Here is a 20,194-nt window from a genome sequence, read left to right on the forward strand (position 1 = left end):
TAGGGTGATGAGACTATGGCAGCCACTAGAAATACACACTAAACTCACCTAATTATTAACTCATATAAGATCTCCAGTGCCTTGTCTCTCCAGTTATCTACCACCTCCCACATGCCCACTGCCTGGCCACTGGCCACAGACAAGCACTCGTCTTGTGTCTTAGTGCCACCCAGGACTGGAGAAAATGAATCACATTCTCCACCAAGGGTATGACTATTTTTTGTTGTGCCCTGAAATTCAGAATATTCTTCCCTGTCCACCTATCTATCCCCTTCCCTGCTCTCACTCCAGCACTACACGTGCCTTACTACTTGTTCCCCCTTCTATCCTATTCCCCCCCCCCCCCCCCCCCCCCAGTACATCTTTCTGACGCTGCACCTAGCAGCCCTACCCTGTCCCCACCACATACCTACATGCTCCCTCAGGCAGGACAGCATCTTCCCCCACCCATACCCCTTTCTTCCCTGTGCCACCTACTAACCCCATCACCCACCACCAGAGGATTGCTTCTCCAGTCATACTCAGTCATGGCCCAGGGCCCAGAGGCAGTGGCCATGTCTGTGTGAGTTGTGATTTTTGTGTGTGTGTGTATGTGTGATTTCTATTTTGGAAGAAGGACTGTGTCTGAGCTTAAATATTTTAGCAGTCTTTTTCACTGTGCCTGTCTGCGACTCATTGCCATTATATAAATCTGAGGTGCACTAAACTGATGGTGCCCTACTATCACAATACAAAACATATTGCTCTAAAATGTTGTATGAAGTATCATAAAACAGTACAAAATCTTAATGAACAAGTAATGTAAAGAGCAATATCCTATTCAGAGGTATGTTAAAATTACATTGTCTCATCTCAGTGGTTGAAAGTAGGAGCACCATTACTGAATCATTGGTTTCACATATTAGAGCTTGTATACCATTTCAACCTACTTTTATTCCCATTGATACATGACTGTGTGTCTTAACAGTGAGGTGACTCAATTTGAGGCGCCAATTTATTTTGTCACTGTATGTACATGGCACCTGTTTTTCGCAAAGCACGAAATTTTCACGAAATTTTACACATTTTGCTCAAATCGCGAAATAATTGATGAAACTTTGCAAAATCTCATCAATTGAACTTAACTGCGGAAATTCGATTGGAGTTATGGTAATACAATCCGGATATCAATTTACACCATTTCGATATATATAGTATATCGAGTATTCCAAAGACATTCTACAATTTTCTGGCAGTGTATTCAGTATTGCGTGTTGGAAATCGTTGTGGCATCGCTGGTGCATTGAGTGCGGTATTTTGTGTTTTGTTTTCATGCTACAGATGATTAATATCGTAGTGACAGGTTTTGACCGAGAAAAGGAATTTTCGTCACGAAGATACTTGTGTGCAAATACTGCAATGTGCGTACTGAGTGGCAGAGGATGGACACGTGCCTGAAACTGTTCTTCCCATAAGAAGAACAAGAAGAAGGCGCTAACAACTACTGGTATAAAAAGACAAGCTACACTCACGAAGGTCACTGCAGCGGCAAAACGAGCGAAAAATGATAAAGAAGAATTCATTTTATCGACTACTCGAGCTTTCATTGACGCAAATACTCTGATGGAAAAGTTGATCAGCCGAAGCTGAGAGAATGGATGAACAAATACATACCAGGTTTGTGTAATAATTAATTTGCCGTCTGCTAATCGCAGCAAAGATTAGGTAATCTCAATAGCCAATAATGTTTGTTGGTCAGAAAAAGCCTATATTAAAAATAATTTTTCCTCGAGCACCCTCTTAAAAAAGTCTTATAATTGGGTAATGTGGTAATTTAATTCATTACATAGTACTCTAATAGCAGTTCTATTGACATTTTCAAGGTGCTGGAGACTTACTCTCAGCTGGAAGACTACAGGAAGGTTACATACCTCGAATCATCAAAGAAGAGTAGGGAAGATTAAAAGGAGCTGTGAAAGTCGAAAGAGTTTCAATTCTTTGTGATGAAACGACAGACAGAAAAGGGCAGTGTCTGTTCGTGGTTCTGATAAAAGTACTTAGTTGTGGTGATGGTGCAGTTCATAAATTATTTGTCGGGGGAGTGAAAGTTATTGCAAATGCAAATGCTACAGAATGTGCGCAAGCAATTATGAGTGTAATACAGAAACTTGAAATTCAGTACAGAAATGTAGTTTCTATAACTTCAGATTCAGCCCGTTATATGGGCAAGTGTATAAATGTAGTTAGGGTTTAGGTTCAGAAGGGTTAGTATACACACAATGCTGGGCTCATAAATTAAATTAGGTTGGCAATGTGTGGACTGTGGAACTTTGTGATCTGAATCATTGTGTTTTGCAGACAAAACACATCTTCCTTAATACCCGAAAGAGAAAGCATGCATACATTCAGTTCTCAGCTCAGAAATATGTAGGTGTAATGAAAAAAGCTTAACTTTTCCATATTCCTGTCATCACCAGGTGGAACTCGTGGTTTGAAAGTGTCAAGTAACTTGGAGAATAGCTCTGTGATATAGTAGAATTTGTTGAAGCTGTTGAAGATGTGTGTGTAGCTGTCAATTATTTTATAGCTTTGATTTCTGTTGAAGAAAAAAAAAAAATCCAGTGCCTGGCTATTTTTCTTGTTGAGCACTGCTCAAAATGTTGCAATTTGCTGCTGACATCAGACGGCTCCAAGATACCGTTAATTCATCTTCTGCAGTCTAAGCTTGGTGACCTTGCAAAGAGCTTTAAGTTACTAGAGTATGCATTTTTTTCCCCCGAGACAACCTGAGAAACACTTCTTAAACTGCCAGAGCATATGCAAGTACAGTTAACATCAATCTTCCAGTCTGCAGGTAGAGCAAGTCTTACAAAACTGAACCACTTGATAGAGTGTGACACAGGAGAAATTGTCATTTCTTCTATAGGTAAATTGTTTGATCCGAGAAACATAATAAAAGGCAATTTAGACAGTGCTGAAATATCTCAGCTGATAAAGAAAATTCCCATTCTACAAGAACTTCCAACGTCAGAATTTCTTGTACCATACACATTGTTTAGGGACTTAGTAGATAGTTCTTGTAGAGAAGGTAAAGATGTTGATGTGATTGGTATTCTTCTTTCCCTGAAAGTAGAGTATGGACTTTTTGTGGAAGCTGCAGTGAAGGCTTTGTGTATCCCAGTCAGTAATGTTGACAGTGAGAGATCATTTTCTTGATATTGCAATATAATGTCTGACAGGAGAACAGCTCTGACTCCCAGTAATATGGAAGTCATGGTATCCTTGCCTTTCTCAGACTGAGTTGTGTGTTATGTACATAGACTAGGACAGGATAAATGTTTTCCAAACTTTCATGATTTGGTATTTGCCTTTTAATAAGATTTATAATTTTTATGCTTTTTCAATTTATGTAAAATAAAAGAGTTTTCACTGCAAATGTGCCATAAATGTATTTCCTTTACCTTTTACTGCTGAAAAGTGGAAATAAAATTTAGCAAAATTATTGACGAAATGGAAAAAAAATCTAGCGAAAAATATACCGAAATAACTTTTAAAACTGACAAAATCGGGCAAAAATTTTCACCACAAACAGGTGGTTCTACATATAAGTATTCTCATCTGCTTCACTTTAAGTCTAATTTTCCTAAATTATTGTTTACCTATTCTGAGTTATGTTGTACTTGATTTTCCTAAGTACTATCAGACAATTGCTTCAACATGACTAAGGCAGATATTCTCCCACTCTTCTTGTACTTTTGCACTTGGGTTCTAACTCTAATGAGTTATGAAACAATAATATGCATTTTCTTCCTTGCCCTAAATACCAACATGTCCTGATATGCATCAGGATGAAAATTCCTTCTTCTGTAATTACACATGGAGAAGTGGGTTGGACAGTATGGACCTATTTCTCTGCTGCACAGATTTTGGATAGCTCTCTGTCCGTACAGGAAGTTGGACTAGGTGGGTCTGATTAAATCTACTCTGCTTCAATGCTTTCAAAATTATGTGTTACACTATAGAAAAATTATATAATAATTTATTTGCCAGATTAAAGGGTCAGTGATCAGGAATGCTTTCATTCTAATATATCTTGCCCACTCTTCATGTTTTGCAACACAGACAAATATCATTACTTTACTTCATTATAAACAACACTATTTCTTGCTTGTAGTGATAAAAACTCTCTTCTGTTAATATAATGGTACAATTCTCAAATTACTGGCCCTGCACCCACCACCAGCATCAACAGCAGCGAAATATGCACACACTTCTAAGATGATAGATCAGGAAAAAACTGTCTTACAAGATAGTTTCCAAGAATATGCAGACCTTATGCCAGTAAGAAGTTGGATTAGTTTTGGATTTTTTTATTTTTTATTATGGTATGATTCAGTACGTAAAAAGTAAAACAAATCAATTTTATGGCTAGAGGATAAGAAGCCACTATGGGGCATAGGAAGTCTGCAGATAAACTGCATGAAATTTATCACTTTTTTGCTTGCTGTTACTGTGTATGTGTGTGCCCTGAAATTCAGTGATTATTAGTCAATTGATCAATTAAAACAGTCAATACATACAATAAATCATTGAGCTTTCCAGTGTGTGTGAAATAATGTATGTAACAGTACAAGTTGCAGCCACAGCCAAGTATGAAATCTATAATCAAGTATCAAATCCAGGACATTCACAACTGTCTTCGCCAGCTACAGTTTTTGATCTGCCATTGCGGCAAGGGGGAGCCACTTCAGTGCTTACAGCCTACTGCAAATCAATGGCCTGAGACACTGACCAACCTTCAGGTAGTTTCCTTAGTTTGACCTACTACCTCCTGACAACAGCTGGAACTTGGTCACTGGCCTGTGTTTGAGGTGCTTCCACATGACACAGAAATGTGGCTTCTTCTGCACAGTCAGTGCCTCACAGGGGTATTGAAACCCTTTGGACCAGTTCATCATTGTCACCTTTCTGGACAACTGGGCAATGTTTCTGTGCCCAGTCTGTGTCTGATGCACCTTTGAAGTCTACACTGTAACTATCATGTAGCAACTATCACCTAACTGCCCAGGCCCTTGGCAGCCAACATTCTGCTGCAGTCCCCATAAGACTGTTTGCAGTCACACTTGACAGTGTCTTCTGGTCTGAGGTATGAACAGATTACACCCAGCTCTGTGCTACTGGGGAACCACTGCAGACTACAGTCTGTGGTTCATCACCCTGGGTGGCACTATCTGATGTCATATCACTAGGACACAATCAGGCAACAATGTATGAGCCTACACTGCCAATGGGTGCCACTGCAAGCCAAGGGCCATGGCTGCCACTGCCAACTCAATATCCACCGTGTCAGCATCAGGCTCAGCTTACCTCCTTAGGCTTATGGCACAGGCTGTTTGCTACACCTACCTCAACTACTGCAACAAGTGAAAATATTAAGAGACAATGGTTGGTTGCTTTAGAGAGAAAGGAGCCAAACTACATCGTCACGAGTCCATTTTCCCCCCACATTAAAACAGGTCATGAAGTAAAACCATTCCTCAAAAGAGTCTGGGGAAGTAAAAAAAGGCAGAAAACTAGCTGGGAACCACACTGAAAGAGAAAACAAAATAAGCTTGACAAAAGGGGAAGCCATGCACTAAAGGGAAAAAAGCAGTACAAGGTATTAAAATAATATAGCAGATGGCCTGTGCCAGCTGACTGAAAGAATTAGAAAAATGATGAGACAACCACCCTTCCACACAATAAAATCTCCAACCAAAAAGACAAGGCTAGAGAAACACAGACAGGGAAAAGACAAACACCAAGGCAAAGAAACAGCGAGCAAGACTGGAAATGGAGGGAGGGTGAAGGCCTGGGAGAGGCGGACAGATGCCCACCCTTAGATTGTGTGATAAAAACTAGATCAGCTGATGAGGCAACTCAGTGCAGCTGAAATTCGGCAGTCCAGCAAGATGTGGATGACAGTCAAGTGGGAACCACAATGACACTGAGGTGGGTCCTCGCAAAGGTGACCATGAGTCAGCCAAGTATGACCAGCACAGAGGCAGCAAAGGACAATGGAGTCCCTGCAGGTGGCTTGCATGAATTACTGCCACAAATTTGTTGTCTCCTTGATAATATGTAGTTTATTTGGTGTATTGAGGGTGCACCCTACAATATCCCAGATCCCAAAAACTTTATGGTATAAGACCAATTGTAGATAAGTCTCCAGCATGCCAATCTCCAGAGTTGGTTTACCGGTAGCCTGTTTGGCCAGCCTGTCAGCCAGTTCATTTCCTGGGATCCCAGTATGTCCGGGGGTCCAAATGAAGGCCATTGAACATCCACACAGTCGTTGAGGACAGAAACAGACTCCTGGGTACTCATTACCAAAGGATGGTGAGGGAAACACTGGTGAAGAGCTTGCATGCTACTTAAGGACTTACTACAGATAAGGAAGGACTCACCTGTGAAGGAGTGGATACGCTCAGGAGAATGACAGATGGCTACCAACTCTGCAGTGAAAATACTGCAGCCATCCGGCAAAGAGCACTGTTCAGCATGTCTGGCGTGAGCATAAGGGAAGCCAACGTGATCATCGAGCCATTGGTGTAGATTATTTCTGAGCCCTCAAACTCGCAGAGAATAGAGAAAAATTGGCTGTGGAGGGCCTCTGGGGAGCTGCGACTTTCAGGGCATGAGATAGGTCCAGATGAAACTGTGGCCGAGGCATCGACCACAGAGGTGTACCTGAGTGGACCCTGGAGAAAGGTAGCAGAGGGAAAACTTGAGTTCAGTGAGAAGAGACCAGACACAGACTGCAATCAGAATCCCCAATCTGGGCCACAGCTGCAAGAGATGGATCACCATGTTAGGGGAAAGGAGATGGTAATTTGGATGGTGAGGCAAACTACGAATGTGGGTGGTATAATTCAAAAGCAATTGTTGTCACCTGATCAGCAATTGGAGTAACCCCAGCTCCCACGAGGAGGCTGTTCACTGGGCTCGTTCGGAAAGCCCCTGCTGCAAGTCGAACTCTGCAGTGACGTACAGGGTCCAGCACCCCCAATGCTGAGGGCGATGCTGAACATACACCACACTCCCATAGTCAAAACAGGACTGTATAAGGGCTCTGTACAGCTGTAACAATGTAGGGAGATCTGCACCCCAGTCAGTGTGACTCAGGCATCAAAGAATGTTAAGATGTCACCAGTACTTTTCCTTAAGCTAATGAAGATGAGAGAGCGAAGTTAAAAGGGTGTCAAAGACCAGTCCTAAAAGTGATAATTCTCCACTACATGAAGCAGTTGGCCATTGAGGTAAAGTTCTGGATGCAGGTGGACAGTACAATGATGACAGAAGTGCATGATGCAAGTCTTGGCTGCTGAAAACTGAAAGCCGTGGGTGGGAGAACATGACTCCACGTTTTATACAGCTCCCTGCATTCGACGTTCAGCAACTCAAATAAAGAGGAGCAGAAAGAAATACAAAAAATTATCAACATATAAGGAGGAGGATAAGAGGACCCCACTGCTGCTTCAAGAGCATTAATGGCAACTAAAAAGAGTGGGACACTCAGTACAGAGCCCTGCGGGACCCCGTTCTCTATGATATGGGGCAAACTCGAACTCTGAAAGTGTGGAGCAACAAAAAGTTCCATATCCAAATTGGGAACGGGACGCAGAGGCCCCACTTGTGCAGAGTAGCAAGGATGTAGTGTTGCCAAGTGGTATCGTAGGCTTCTGTCAGGTCAAAAAAGACGGCAATAAAGTATTGACAGCACGAAAAGGCCGTTCGGATGGCAGACTCCAGGTACACCAAATTGTCAGTGGTGGAGCAAGCTTGGCAAACACTGGCCAGAAGACCCTGAGACTCAAGGAGCCAACACAACCACCAGCTCACCATACGTTTGAGCAGCTTGTGCAGAACATTGGCAAGACTGGTACGACAATAACTATCAACATCTAGCAGGTTCTTATCAGGTTTTAGCAGTGGCACAATGATACTTTCTCACCAATGTGATGGGAATTCTCCATCACCCCATATGCTGTTAAAGAATGCAGGGAGGTGGCGCTGGTAATCCGCTGACGAATGGTTTAATCATTTGGTGACGGATGTGGTCTGGCCCAGGGGGTGTGTCAGGACAATTGGCATGAGCACTGAGAAATTATCACTTACTGAATGGACCATTAAATGACTCAGGGTGGCATGGAGCAAAAGATAGTTGTCGTTCCATGCACTGTTTTAAGACATAAAAGGTGGGGCAGAGGTACGAGCATAACTGTCAGCAAGATGCTCTGCGATTACATCTGGGTCAGTATATACAGCTCCATTTGTGAAAATTCCAGATAAACTTATAGGGCTCTGATATCTGTAAAGGTGTCTGAGCTTCGTCCACACCTGGGAAGGAGAGGTTTGTGTCCCAATGATGGAGATGTATCGCTCCCAACATGCCTGCTTTTGTTGTTTGATGATTTGATGGACCCAGGTATGGAGCCGTTTGAAGGCAGTGAGGTACTCCAGGGATGGGAGCCGCTTGTGATGTTGGACAGCCTGCCTACAGCCTCTAAAGGCCACAGCAATTTCTGGTGAACCACCAAGACACTGTCTTCCACCAGGGGCAACCTGAGGAACAAGAGATTTCTGATTCAGCTGTGACAACTATGGTAGTAGTGGTGGTCTGGATGACCTCATCGATGTTGCCATGCAACGGAGATGCAACAGTGGTTGGTTGGTTTCAAAGAGGGGTAAAGGGACAAAACTGCTAGGTCATTGGTCCCTTGTTCCGAATAAAACAATGTCACAAGGATGAGAACAAAGAAAGAGACTTACAACACAAAACAGAAAGAAAGGAAAAACACAATAATGATGGAAGGGCAACAAACAATTAAATGGAAAAAAAGGGGACAAGAAAACGCCAAAAATCCATGACACAGGTAGAAGAGATTAAAATGGCAAAGCAGATTACCATGGCTAAGCAGATGCTGGCCACTCTGCAACACATTAAAACCTCCACCCTGAAAGCACTATGGTGGAGGACACAGAGGAACAAAGGACAGGCACTAAAACTTAGAGATCAAATGATAAAACCCACTCTCACAAATAAAACATAAAACTAAATCAGCCGATGAGGCGCTTTCACATAAAACAACAAGTTCGGCAACCAAAGATTTTGTCGCAGGGCAGTCAAAGTGTGGCAGTGCACCAGAATATGAGCCACTGTCAACCGGGCGCCACACTGATACTGAGGCGGGTCTTCACAGTGCAGAAGGTAGCCATGTGTCACCCAAGCATGGCCAATGTGGAGCCGACAGAGAACCACAGAGTCCCTGCGAAAGGCTCAAATAGAGGTCTTCCACACATTCGTAGTCTCCTTAGTAGCACAAAATTTGTTATGCATACTGACTTTATGCCATTCTGTCTCCCAAAGCCGAAGACCTTATGCGTAATACTGAATGCAGGTCAGTTTCAGAAATGCCGATCTCCAGAAGCAGTTTCCGTGTAGCCCATTTGGCCAGCCTGTCGGAAAGTTTGTTGCCTGGGATTCCGATGTGACCTGAGGTCCAGACAGACACCACTGAATGACTGGACCGTTCCAGGGCATGAATGGACTCCTGGATGGTTGCTACCAAAGGAAGACGAGGGTAGCACTGGTCGATAGCTTGCAGGCTGCTCAAAGAGTCAGTACACAGAAGAAAAGACTCCCCAACGCATGAACGGATGTGCTCAATAGCACGAGATATAACCACCAGCTCTGCAGTGAAAACACTGCAGCCTTCAAGCAAGGAATGCAGTTCAATATGTCTTCCATGGACATACACAAAGCCAGTGTGGACATCAGCCACTGAGCCATCGATGTAAACAACTTCACGTCCTCGGTAAATGTCAAGAATCAAGAGGAAGTGACAGCAGAGAGCCACAGGGTTAACTGAGTCCTTTGGGCCATGTGAAAGGCTCAGGCGAAGCCATGGTCTAGGTGTACATCATGGAGGTGTACGTGAATGGACCTCACTTATAGGTGGTAAAGGCAAGAACTCCAGTTCAGATAGAAGGGATCTGACGCGAATGGCAATTGTAAGCCCTGAGCTGGGCCGCCAATGAGGGAGATGAAATGCCGTGGGTGGGAAAGGAGATGGTAATTTGGATGCGCAGGAGAACTATGAACATGTGCGGTGTAATGGCAAGCAGTTGTGCATAATTAACCTTCAATGGAGGGACACCAGCCTCCACCAGGACGCTGGTCACTGGACTCGTCCTAAAAGCTCTTGTAGCGAGTCAAACACCACAGTGGTGCACTGGGTAGAGTACAAGCAACGCTGCGGGCGCTATTGAACCATAAACCAGACTCCCATCATCAAGGCGGGATTGAACAAGGGTTCTGTAGAGCTGCAGCAGTGTGGAGTCATCTGCACCCCAGTAAATGTTGCTCAGGCAGCAGACGGCATTGAGGTGCTGCCAGTATTTCCGCTTAAGCTCACGAAGGTGAGGAAGCCAAGTCAATCGGGCGTAGAAAAAAACCAGTCCTAAGAATCGATATGTCTCCACTACAGTGAGTGGATCATCGTTAAGGTAAAGTTCTAGTTCCGGATGAACAGTACGACTTTGCGGCTGAAAACTGGAAGCCGTGGGCTAGAGCCCATGACTGCGCCTTGGGGATGGCTCGCTGTAGGTGCCACTCAGCAGCACCAGTACTGGAGCAGCAGTGTGAAATGCAGAAGTCATCTGCATAGAGAGAAGGTGAGACAGGTGGCCCTACAGCTGCTCCTAGGCCGTTAATGGCCACTACAACTAGAGATACACTCAATACAGAGCCCTGTGGGACTCCATTCTCCTGGATATGGGGGGAACTATGGGAGGCACCAATCTGAACATGGAAAGTATGGAGCGACAGACATGAAATTTTGGATAACAATCAGGAGCAGGCCCCAGAGACACCACTCATACAATGTGGCAAGGATATGATGTTGCCAGGTCATGTCGTAAGCTTTGAGTAAATAAATTAAAAAAAAAAAAAAGATAGCAATGAGATGTTGGTGCTAGGAAAAGGCTGTTTGGATGGCAGACTCAAGGGACACAAGATTATCAGTGGTAGAGCAACCATGGCAGAAACCGCCCTGGCATGGAGCCAGTAGGCTATATGAATCCAGGACCCAACCCAGCCGCCAACACACCATAGACTAGCAGCTTACAAAGAATGTTGGTGAGGCCGATGGGCCGATAGCTATCCACATCAAGCAGGTTTTTAGCAGGTTTGAGCACTGGTATAATGGAGTTCTCCCACCATTGCGATGGAAAGATGCCATCGCACCAGATCCGGTTGAAGATGACGAGTAGATGTCGCTTGCAGTCAGGCAAGAGATGTTTAATCATCTGACTGTGGATCCACTCTGGCCCATGAGCTGTATTGGGGCAATGTGCAAGGGCACTGAGGAGCTCCCACTCTGTAAATTGGGCATTATAGGGTTCACTGTGGCATGCAGTGAACAAGAGGACTTTCCCTTCCATCCACCATTTGAAAGTGTGCAAGGCCGGGGCGTAATTCTCTGATGCACAGGCTCGAGCATAGTGCTCAGCAAAGTACGCAGCAATATTGTTTGTGTCAGTAGATAACACGCCATGGATGGTAATGCCAGGGTCACCTGTTGGGATCTGGTACTCAAAAACACGTCTGATCTTCGGAATGAGATTTTCACTCTGCAGCCGAGTGTGCACTGATATGAAACTTCCTGGCAGATTAAAACTGTGTGCCAGAATGAGACTTGAACTCGGGACCTTTGCCTTTCACGGGCAAGTGCTCTACCATCTGAGGTACCCAAGCACGACTCATGCCTCGTTCTCACAGCTTTATTTCCACCAGTACATTGTCTCCTACTTTCCAAACTTCACAGAAGCTCTCCTGCCATCTGATCTTCATCCTAACTGGGGAAGGTGACATATGGCACCTAATGGTCGAGACGTACCTCTCTCAACACTCCTGTTTCCGTCTTTTTATGAGGTGGTGAACACAGGCATGGAGCCATTTAAAGGCTATTAGATGCTCCAGGGAAGGGTGCCACTTATGCTGCTGTAGAGCTCGCTGATGCTCTTTAATTGCCTCAGTGACTTCCGGCAACCACCAAGGTAATGACTTTCGCTGGGGGTAACCGGAAGAACAAGGGATCGACTTTTTCGCTGCAGAAATGATTGTTGTAGTGACAGCAGAGGTAAAGGCTTCCCAGTCTGCCTTGTTGAATGCCCATCTGGGTAGGCATCCATGAGCATGATGTCGGGAGAGTGACAGGAAGATGGGGAAGTCGTCACTAACACACAGGTCGTCATATGTTCTCCAGTGGACAGGTGGGAGAAGTCTTGGGCTGCAGAGGGATAAATTAATGGCCAAGTAAGTGCCGTGAGCCATACTGAGATGTATGGTGGCCCCAGTATTTAAGAGGCAGAGGTCGAACTGAGACAGTCAAGTTTCGACATCTCTGCCTCAGCCAGTAAGCATGGTGCCACCCCACAAGGGGTTATGAGCATTAAAATATCCCAAAAGTAGGAAAGATTTAGGGAGTTGATCAATCAGCACAGCCAATGTGTTCAGGGGTACTGCACCATCCAGAAGAAGATATATGTTGCAGACAGTTATTTCCTGCATCGTTCTTATCCTGACAGCCACAGCTTCAAGAGGGGTTTGAAGGGGCACAGGTTCACTGCATACTGAGTTCAGGACATAGACAGAAACTCCACCTGACACTCCATTATAGTTGCTAAGGTTCTTGTAATATCCCATTTAGCCATGGAGGGCAGGGGTCCGCATTACCCGGAACCAGGTTCCCTGGTAGGCAATGCAGAAAGCAGGTGTAAAGCTTAAGAGTTGCTGTAGCTCAGACAGGTGATGGAAAAAAACTGCAGCAATTCCACTGGAGGATGATGTTTACATGAAGCTGGGAAGGCATGAAGCATGCAAGGAGGCAGGTTATGCCTCAGGGTCACCTGCTGCCACCGATTGAGTATTTGTATCCATTCCTATAGTGGATGACTCATCAGTGAGATCCAGGTCCTCAGGGGACGCTAAGATGTCCACCTTATCCTAAGATGCAGAACTGGTAAGGGGTGTTGGTGTAGGGGCCAACAGAGGGTCCCATTTCTTAGCACAGTTCTTCTTTGTTTGCTTGCTCTCTCACTTCTATTTAAGGGATTGCTGGGAAGACTTCTCCGAAGCAGCTTCAGGCACGGAGGAAAACCATGAGGCTCTTTGTCCAGCAGCTTTTGGCTCCCTTAGCCACTGGTGAGTGTCCACCATGGCATTAGTAGAGACCTTGGCAGAGAGGGTTCCAAGGGACCCCTTCCGCATGAGAGGAGCCGGAGGAGGCTGTTGCTTCTCCGGCATGGTTGAGGGAACCAATGTTCCCTGCATTTGAGGGGGTCTTGCTCCTGAAGTAGGTGCTTTGGGGGCAACGAATGAATATTTGCCCCTTATCACCAAGGGGGCAGATGTATTCTGGTGGCCCAGAGGGCCCACTGTTGCCCACCTTATCCTTCTTGTTCGTATGATTTTTGTTACAGGAGTATCGGCATACGTACGGTACAATTCTATATTGTACCTTTTCTTCCATTGTACTCTGTCATACACAGGGTCAATTATCCTCCTCAAAACTTTCCTCTCAAATCCGTTGAGCAGTCTTGTATTGATTTCTGTCAAGGGCCACGTTTCGGTAACATAAGTGAGAACTGGTCTAACAAAGGTTATATAAATAGTGAATTTTGTTGGATGACTGAGTGAGGAGTCTTGACCAGAATAAATTACTTAAGGCGAAATATGCCTTACTTGGCGATATCAGCCTAATCTTAATTTCAGTTGAGATGTCATTAAAGCAAGTGACTGTGGAACCAAGATACTTGAAGCTATCAACTCTTTCAAATGTATATCCATTCACACTGAAAGTTGTCAGCATATTGGGTTTATATGCTTTCCCACAGGCCATGTATTTAGTTTTATCTTCATTTATCATAAGACCGCTCTTGTCACTTGCCTGACTTAAGGCTGTAAAACTTTTTTCAGTACTGGTACTGTCTGTGCTATGATGTCTACATCATCTGCATATGCTAATATCTGCACTGACTTGTAGAAGTGGTGCCCCTGGTCTGTAGGCCTGCTTCCATAATCACCTTCTCGAGGGCTACATTAAATAAGCATGCTAATGCATCTCCTTCACATAGCCCATTTTTTATTTCCAGGGGGTCTGAGCAATTTCCTCGATTTCGAATGCATCTTCTTACATCAGGCATCATCATTTTAACCATTCTCAGGAGCTTTTCATGCAACCCTGTCTCCTGTGAGGCATGAAACAATGGGTTTCTATTGATGCTGTCATGCGCAACCTTAAAGTCAATAAAGAGGTGATGTGTCCCAATTCTATATTCAACAGTTTTCTCAATTTCTGTGGGAGTAGCCAATCAAAAATAATATTGGATAACACCTTGTACTCCAGGTTCAAGAGGGTGATTCCATAGTGGTTTCTACACGCCATTTGGTCGCCCTTTTTGTGTATGAGACATAATATTCCTTCATTCTATTCATCTGGTATCCTTTGCTGTTCCCATATGAGAGTGATAAGTTCAAACAGAGACTGCTCTAATGTTGCTCTTCCACATTTTAGCAATTCTGCAGGAATGCTATCAGTGTCGTGGGCCTTGTTATTCTTGAGTTTCCTTAAAGCTTTCTTAATGTCCTCTAACTACTAGGCCATCCAGTGGCTGTTCATCATCCAATCCTTGCTCGCAATCATTAGAGAGATCCTGCTCTATCTCTCGATTCAGCATGTCATTAAAGTATCTTCGATTCAGCAGGTCATTAAAGTATCTTCACCATCTTTTCAGAGTCTGTTTACTCTCACTTATTGTGTTTCCTTCTTCATCTCTACGCAAACTGGTTACTGGAGCAAATTGTCTTCTAGCATTGTTTAATTTATAAAGAACTTCCTTGTTTCATTCTTGTTCTTGGACAATTCCATACACTCTATTTCAGCCTTAGTCCATTCCCTTTCCTTTCAGCGATGTGTCACCTTTCCGATCCTCCTATTCTCTAGATAATCCTCCAACAAGCTTCTTGTGCAGTTCGCCTGTAGTGTCTTTTGGTATGCAGTGTTATTTTCTTCAGTCACTTTCTCAAACTGTTGTAAATAGTGATGGAGGATATATTAGTGATGACTTAATGTCTCTGTTAAGTGTGTTTGTTGCATCTGGAAAAATGCTTCAACCTTAAGTACCAACCTAATAAATTACCTATCATATCATGATGGTCAGATGGCAATGCTAAAACTCATGAACACGAAAACAGTTAAGGAACAAACCCACATAAGCTCTGTTAGAATAATAAACAATGAACTCACCAATATGTTTAGAAACCTCAAACACTTTTAAGTCAACTTCACCCAAAGACAAATAAAAATTAAGTCAAATGTAAGTAGGCCAAAAGGCAGGATAACAACAGAGATTAGAACATCAAGACCCTGAAAAAGGGAACCTCACCTACAACAGAGTGATAGTTCAAACAAATCAGTGAAAATACACTGTAAGAGATGATGTAATCAGACTGTGTAATCAGCAAGGCAAAAACCAAGTACTCTGCACAACAAATTTACAGATAAAACATTGAAATTAAAACCATAAGGAAAATCATAAAAAGCTGGAACAAACTCAGAAGCCATACAACTACTTAGTCTTACTCATCATACAGCAATAATGACACTGCACATGTAAGCCACAACACATAACAAAATCATAAAAATCATCAAATCCCTAAAAGTGCCAGCTCTTTGGTGGTTATTTAATCACCAACATATTGTGCTATTTAAGTAACCAGTCTATGAAAACAGGAGTATCTCCTTATGGATTAAAACATGTTATGGCGATGCCAATACACAAAGGCGGTGGCAGACAGGCAACATTTATTGGACTATATCTCTTCTGCAAGTCCTTTAAAAATTATCTGAGAGGGTAGTTTACAACAGGCTATATGTACACCTTACACACAACAGCTCACTGACAGTCTCCCAGTTTGGCTTTTATACAGTGCTATTGTCATAGATAACAATATTCAGTCCAGCAAAAGAAATTTTAGATGAACTGAATTGTAGAAGATATCCTGAGTAAATTTTCTGTGACTTCAGTAAAGGTTCTGGATGTATATAACATAATGCTCTAATACAAAAACTCCTATACTATGGCAAAGGCAAGCCAGTAGTTTGACTGGAATTTTACCTACTTATGAGGAAACAAAGAGTTGCCCTAACAGGCACTGGCGAAACAACAAAATCACAGTGGAAAACTGCTAAGTACTGTGTTCACTACGGCTTGATCCTATGACCAGTGATCCTCTTAGTGTACATTTCTACACTACCAGCATTAGTAAATAACAAGGCAAATACAGTAACGTTTGCTGATGATACAACTATCTGGATCAAGTGGGTGAAATCCCTGATGCAGAATACAACTGAAACAATAACACAAAAAGTATACAAATTGTTTGCAACAAATAGTCTATCATTAAACCTTTCAAAAATAAATCAATTGCAGTTTCAGACAGGAAATAATTAGTTACAAGCTCTTGAAATAGATATTGATGGGCAGAACAATGATGAACCTCCACATACAAAATTTCTAGGCATACAAATTGATAATTAATTAATGAAAATAATGATAACCTGCTCAAGAAATTAAGGTCAGCATGCTCACCACTAAGACTTATGTTGGTCTTATGTTCTCATAGAAATAACAATATTGCATATTTCCACTCTCTGGTCTGTCATGGCATAAGACTCTGGGGAAATGTTGCAAAAGCGTCCAAAATTAAATTGCGTAACCAAATAATGTTTCTAATTCATTTATCTAGTCATAATATATGAGAAAAATTTTAAATAGTATCACCTGAAAGTCAAGTATCTTTCAGTCTGACAGATATCATAGATGAGAATCAATATCCCAATAAGCTTGTTCGCCCACTGCTTGAATACTGCTCAGCAGTGTGGGATCCGCACCAGATAGGGTTTATAGAAGAGATAGAGAAGATCCAACGGAGAGCAGCGCGCTTCGTTACAGGATCATTTAGTAATCGCAAAAGCGTTACGGAGATAACAGATAAACTCCAGTGGAAGACTCTGCAGGAGAGACGCTCAGTAGCTCGGTATGGGCTTTTGTTAAAGTTTCGAGAACATACCTTCACCGAAGAGTCAAGCAGTATATTGCTCCCTCCTACGTATACCTCGCAAAGAGACCATGAGGATAAAATCAGAGAGATTAGAGCCCACACAGAAGCATACCGACAATCCTTCTTTCCACGTACAATACGAGACTGGAATAGAAGGGAGAACTGATAGAGGTACAGGGTACCCTCCGCCACACACCGTCAGGTGGCTTGCGGAGTATGGATGTCGATGTAGATGTAGAAGCAGTTCAGAATTTCCTGGCACAGACCTACATACAGTTAAATCTACAAATAAGGTATTTTTCAGTTAAAACTCACAAACACACACGTCTATTTGCTGATCTCGGGTAGATTCCTCAACTTTACAAAGAAGACAACACATCTTACACTACTTTAACCCAAAACTGTATTTTATTACAAGTAATCTTTAATGATTTAGTAGTACATAACTAATGAGAAAAAATTTGATAGATAGTTAATCATACACTTATCTGCACTTACTGCTGCTTCTCTGTTTTGACCCAGCATTCTGAAAGAAAGAAAGAAGAATACATTTTAAATGATGCACACAGAGATATTGGATGATAACTAGTGTGTGATTCTGACTGAACTATTTCCCAAAAATATTTTTAAAATTTTTGCAGATAGACAGCAAAATCCAAGGCTGACTCAGATATTTCTTTTCCTGAGGATCGAGACTGCCCTGAAAGGCATCAATTTTGGGTCGGTTGAAGTTGTCCATGATGCCATGACAAGGGCCCTTGGTGGGATCCCCACTGAAACCTTCCAGGATGCGTGCGATGCATGACAGAGCTGCTGGAAAAAGTGTGTAGATGACCAAGGAAACTACTTCAAAGAATATTAAATGTTTGTGAAAATACCTACAGTTAATTTGTGGTTAAAAAATTGCAATGCTTTCTGAACACACCTCATACATTTGGTAATAACTGTAAATTCAGCATGTTTATGGTGAGAAGTTCACTTAACATCCTGTTGATGACAGCAATTACCTCAATATGATAGCAATTGTCTCAATATGATTTTGAGTGGTCCACATAGTGGCACTATCCAATGTTGCTGCACAAACCAAGTAGCTGGCACAACATTACTGTTGACCACAGTGGTGTCTCTATCAGATAGTGCTAGACACCACGAGCAGCCTTAGATAGAACCACACCAGAATCCAGCATACAAGTCGGCCCAGGGTCGGTCTGAGTAAGTTGTGATGTGATCTGTGTAATGCATGCAAATGTGCTACTGGTTTGGTTAAGATAATACTACAGTGGATTCTGTTTAGCACAGCAGAAGTTTGAATATGATGTGGAGTGAACTTTGGTTTGGGCCCACATGATGCCAAGGTTGTTTCAACTTTGCTGCAGAAGTTTTGCCGGGAAGCCCTTACACAACCTCCATACAGTCCTGTACTAGAGCATGCGATTTCCATATTTTTGCAGCTCTGAAGAAAGACTTTTGTAGCCATAGATTCACTCTGGATGAAGAGTTCACACCTGGGCACAATTATGGTTCTGCAGGAAATCACAAACTTTTTTCCATGGAGGCATTGACCATCTTGCTCACAGTGGGATAAATGTATTAAAGTTATGATCATTACTTTTGAAAAAATGAACAGTTTAGTTATTTTTTTCCCATCTGCCTCGTATTCACTCGACTGTCCCTTATATTTCATAGTACCCAGAATTCAATATGTTCACTGGCCCTTCAGGGATCTAAAAATTCTTATCACATGCCAATACATTTTTGTTTTCTTCCTAGTGGTATGGCTCTGAACACTATGGGACTTAATATATTAGGTCATCAGTCCCCTAGAACTTAGAACTACTTAAACCTAACTAACCTAAGGACATCACACACATCCATGCCCGAGGCAGGATTCGAACCTGTGACAGTATCAGTCCTGTTCCGGACTGCAGCGCCACGGCCACCGCGGCCAGCTTTCCTAGTGGTGTTTCTGGCTAACAACAAGAGAGAATTTAGGATGACCTGTGCAATTCACACCCACAATATTAGAATTAAATAATTGCCATGTAGAGTATGTATACCTATCTCAAGGTCAAAATGGAAATTTACACTCTTTTGCAAAAGGCGTATAACAAGCAAATCTGCTGAGCAGAATCAGTACTAAATTATACTTGTAACACTTACGTTAGTAAATCAGTAAGTTCCTGGACCTCCATACGAGTTGTAAGGTATTGCACATATTGGGAAACGGCTGCTGGACGAGTTGCAAGTATGCTATAGAAGAGTGATTTCTTCAGGGTGCGAACAAGAAAAAGAACAACCTGTAATAACAATATTAAAATATTAGTATCATAATACAGTTAATGGCATGGATTAAATTCCAAGAAATTTTAGGTGTGACTATTGACATTTAGTGATATTTTAACTAAAATTATTGCAGCACTAAACATTACAGTATAGGTTTAATCTGCCAATAAATTAGTTCACAACAGTGTGGTTACTCCACCACTGTGGCCTGAAGGCTAAGTACTGAGTGTGTAGCATATCATGTTATTTTATACAAAAGCATACTGATCAGTGTAAGCCCTTCACACATTTTAAACATCATCCTTTCCCAATGAAAGCATACAGTTTAGCATCAGAGAGAGATTATCTTCATTTTATTTTCACCTCAGCCACATCCCAAAAATGTAGAAAAGTTGCCATTGGCTGTTCAATGCACCTGGCACCAAATATGACATAAATCACCACTGCTAGGCACATTATACTTGTCCTCATCTTGGCCTTCCTAGAATTCACATCTCCAGAGGTACTTCAAACTGCTTTACCCAAGGTTATGTGGAAGTGGACATATACCACTTACAAAGAAAAGAATTTAATAGTTTAATGTGACCTATCCTACAAGGTAACAAAATTCTTCACTCATATCAGCCTCACACCTCATCAGTTCTGACAGTGTCTTATCAAATTACTCTTGCATCACACTTGCAATTACACAGAAAGCTAAGAGATATTTTTATGCAGTTGCCCTTAACTGTTACACAGAAGAGAAGTTTCAAACCCTTCTCATCT

General features: G+C 42.5%; 1 protein-coding gene across 1 annotated transcript in view; it reads right to left on the reverse strand.

Moving 5' to 3' along the window:
* The window catches only part of LOC126298826 (spermatogenesis-defective protein 39 homolog), a 100,998-nt gene that overhangs the window by 42,639 nt on the left and 38,165 nt on the right, over nt 1-20,194 (reverse strand). The window contains exons 7-8 of the mRNA XM_049990304.1: nt 19,307-19,443; nt 17,645-17,672 (exon numbers count right to left, since the gene is read on the reverse strand). Of these exons, the coding sequence (XP_049846261.1) occupies nt 17,645-17,672; nt 19,307-19,443 (165 nt within the window). The remainder of the gene's footprint in view (nt 1-17,644; nt 17,673-19,306; nt 19,444-20,194) is intronic.

This window comes from Schistocerca gregaria, chromosome X (genome assembly GCF_023897955.1).
Source record: "Schistocerca gregaria isolate iqSchGreg1 chromosome X, iqSchGreg1.2, whole genome shotgun sequence".
In the NCBI taxonomy this organism is placed as follows: Eukaryota; Metazoa; Arthropoda; class Insecta; order Orthoptera; family Acrididae; genus Schistocerca; species Schistocerca gregaria.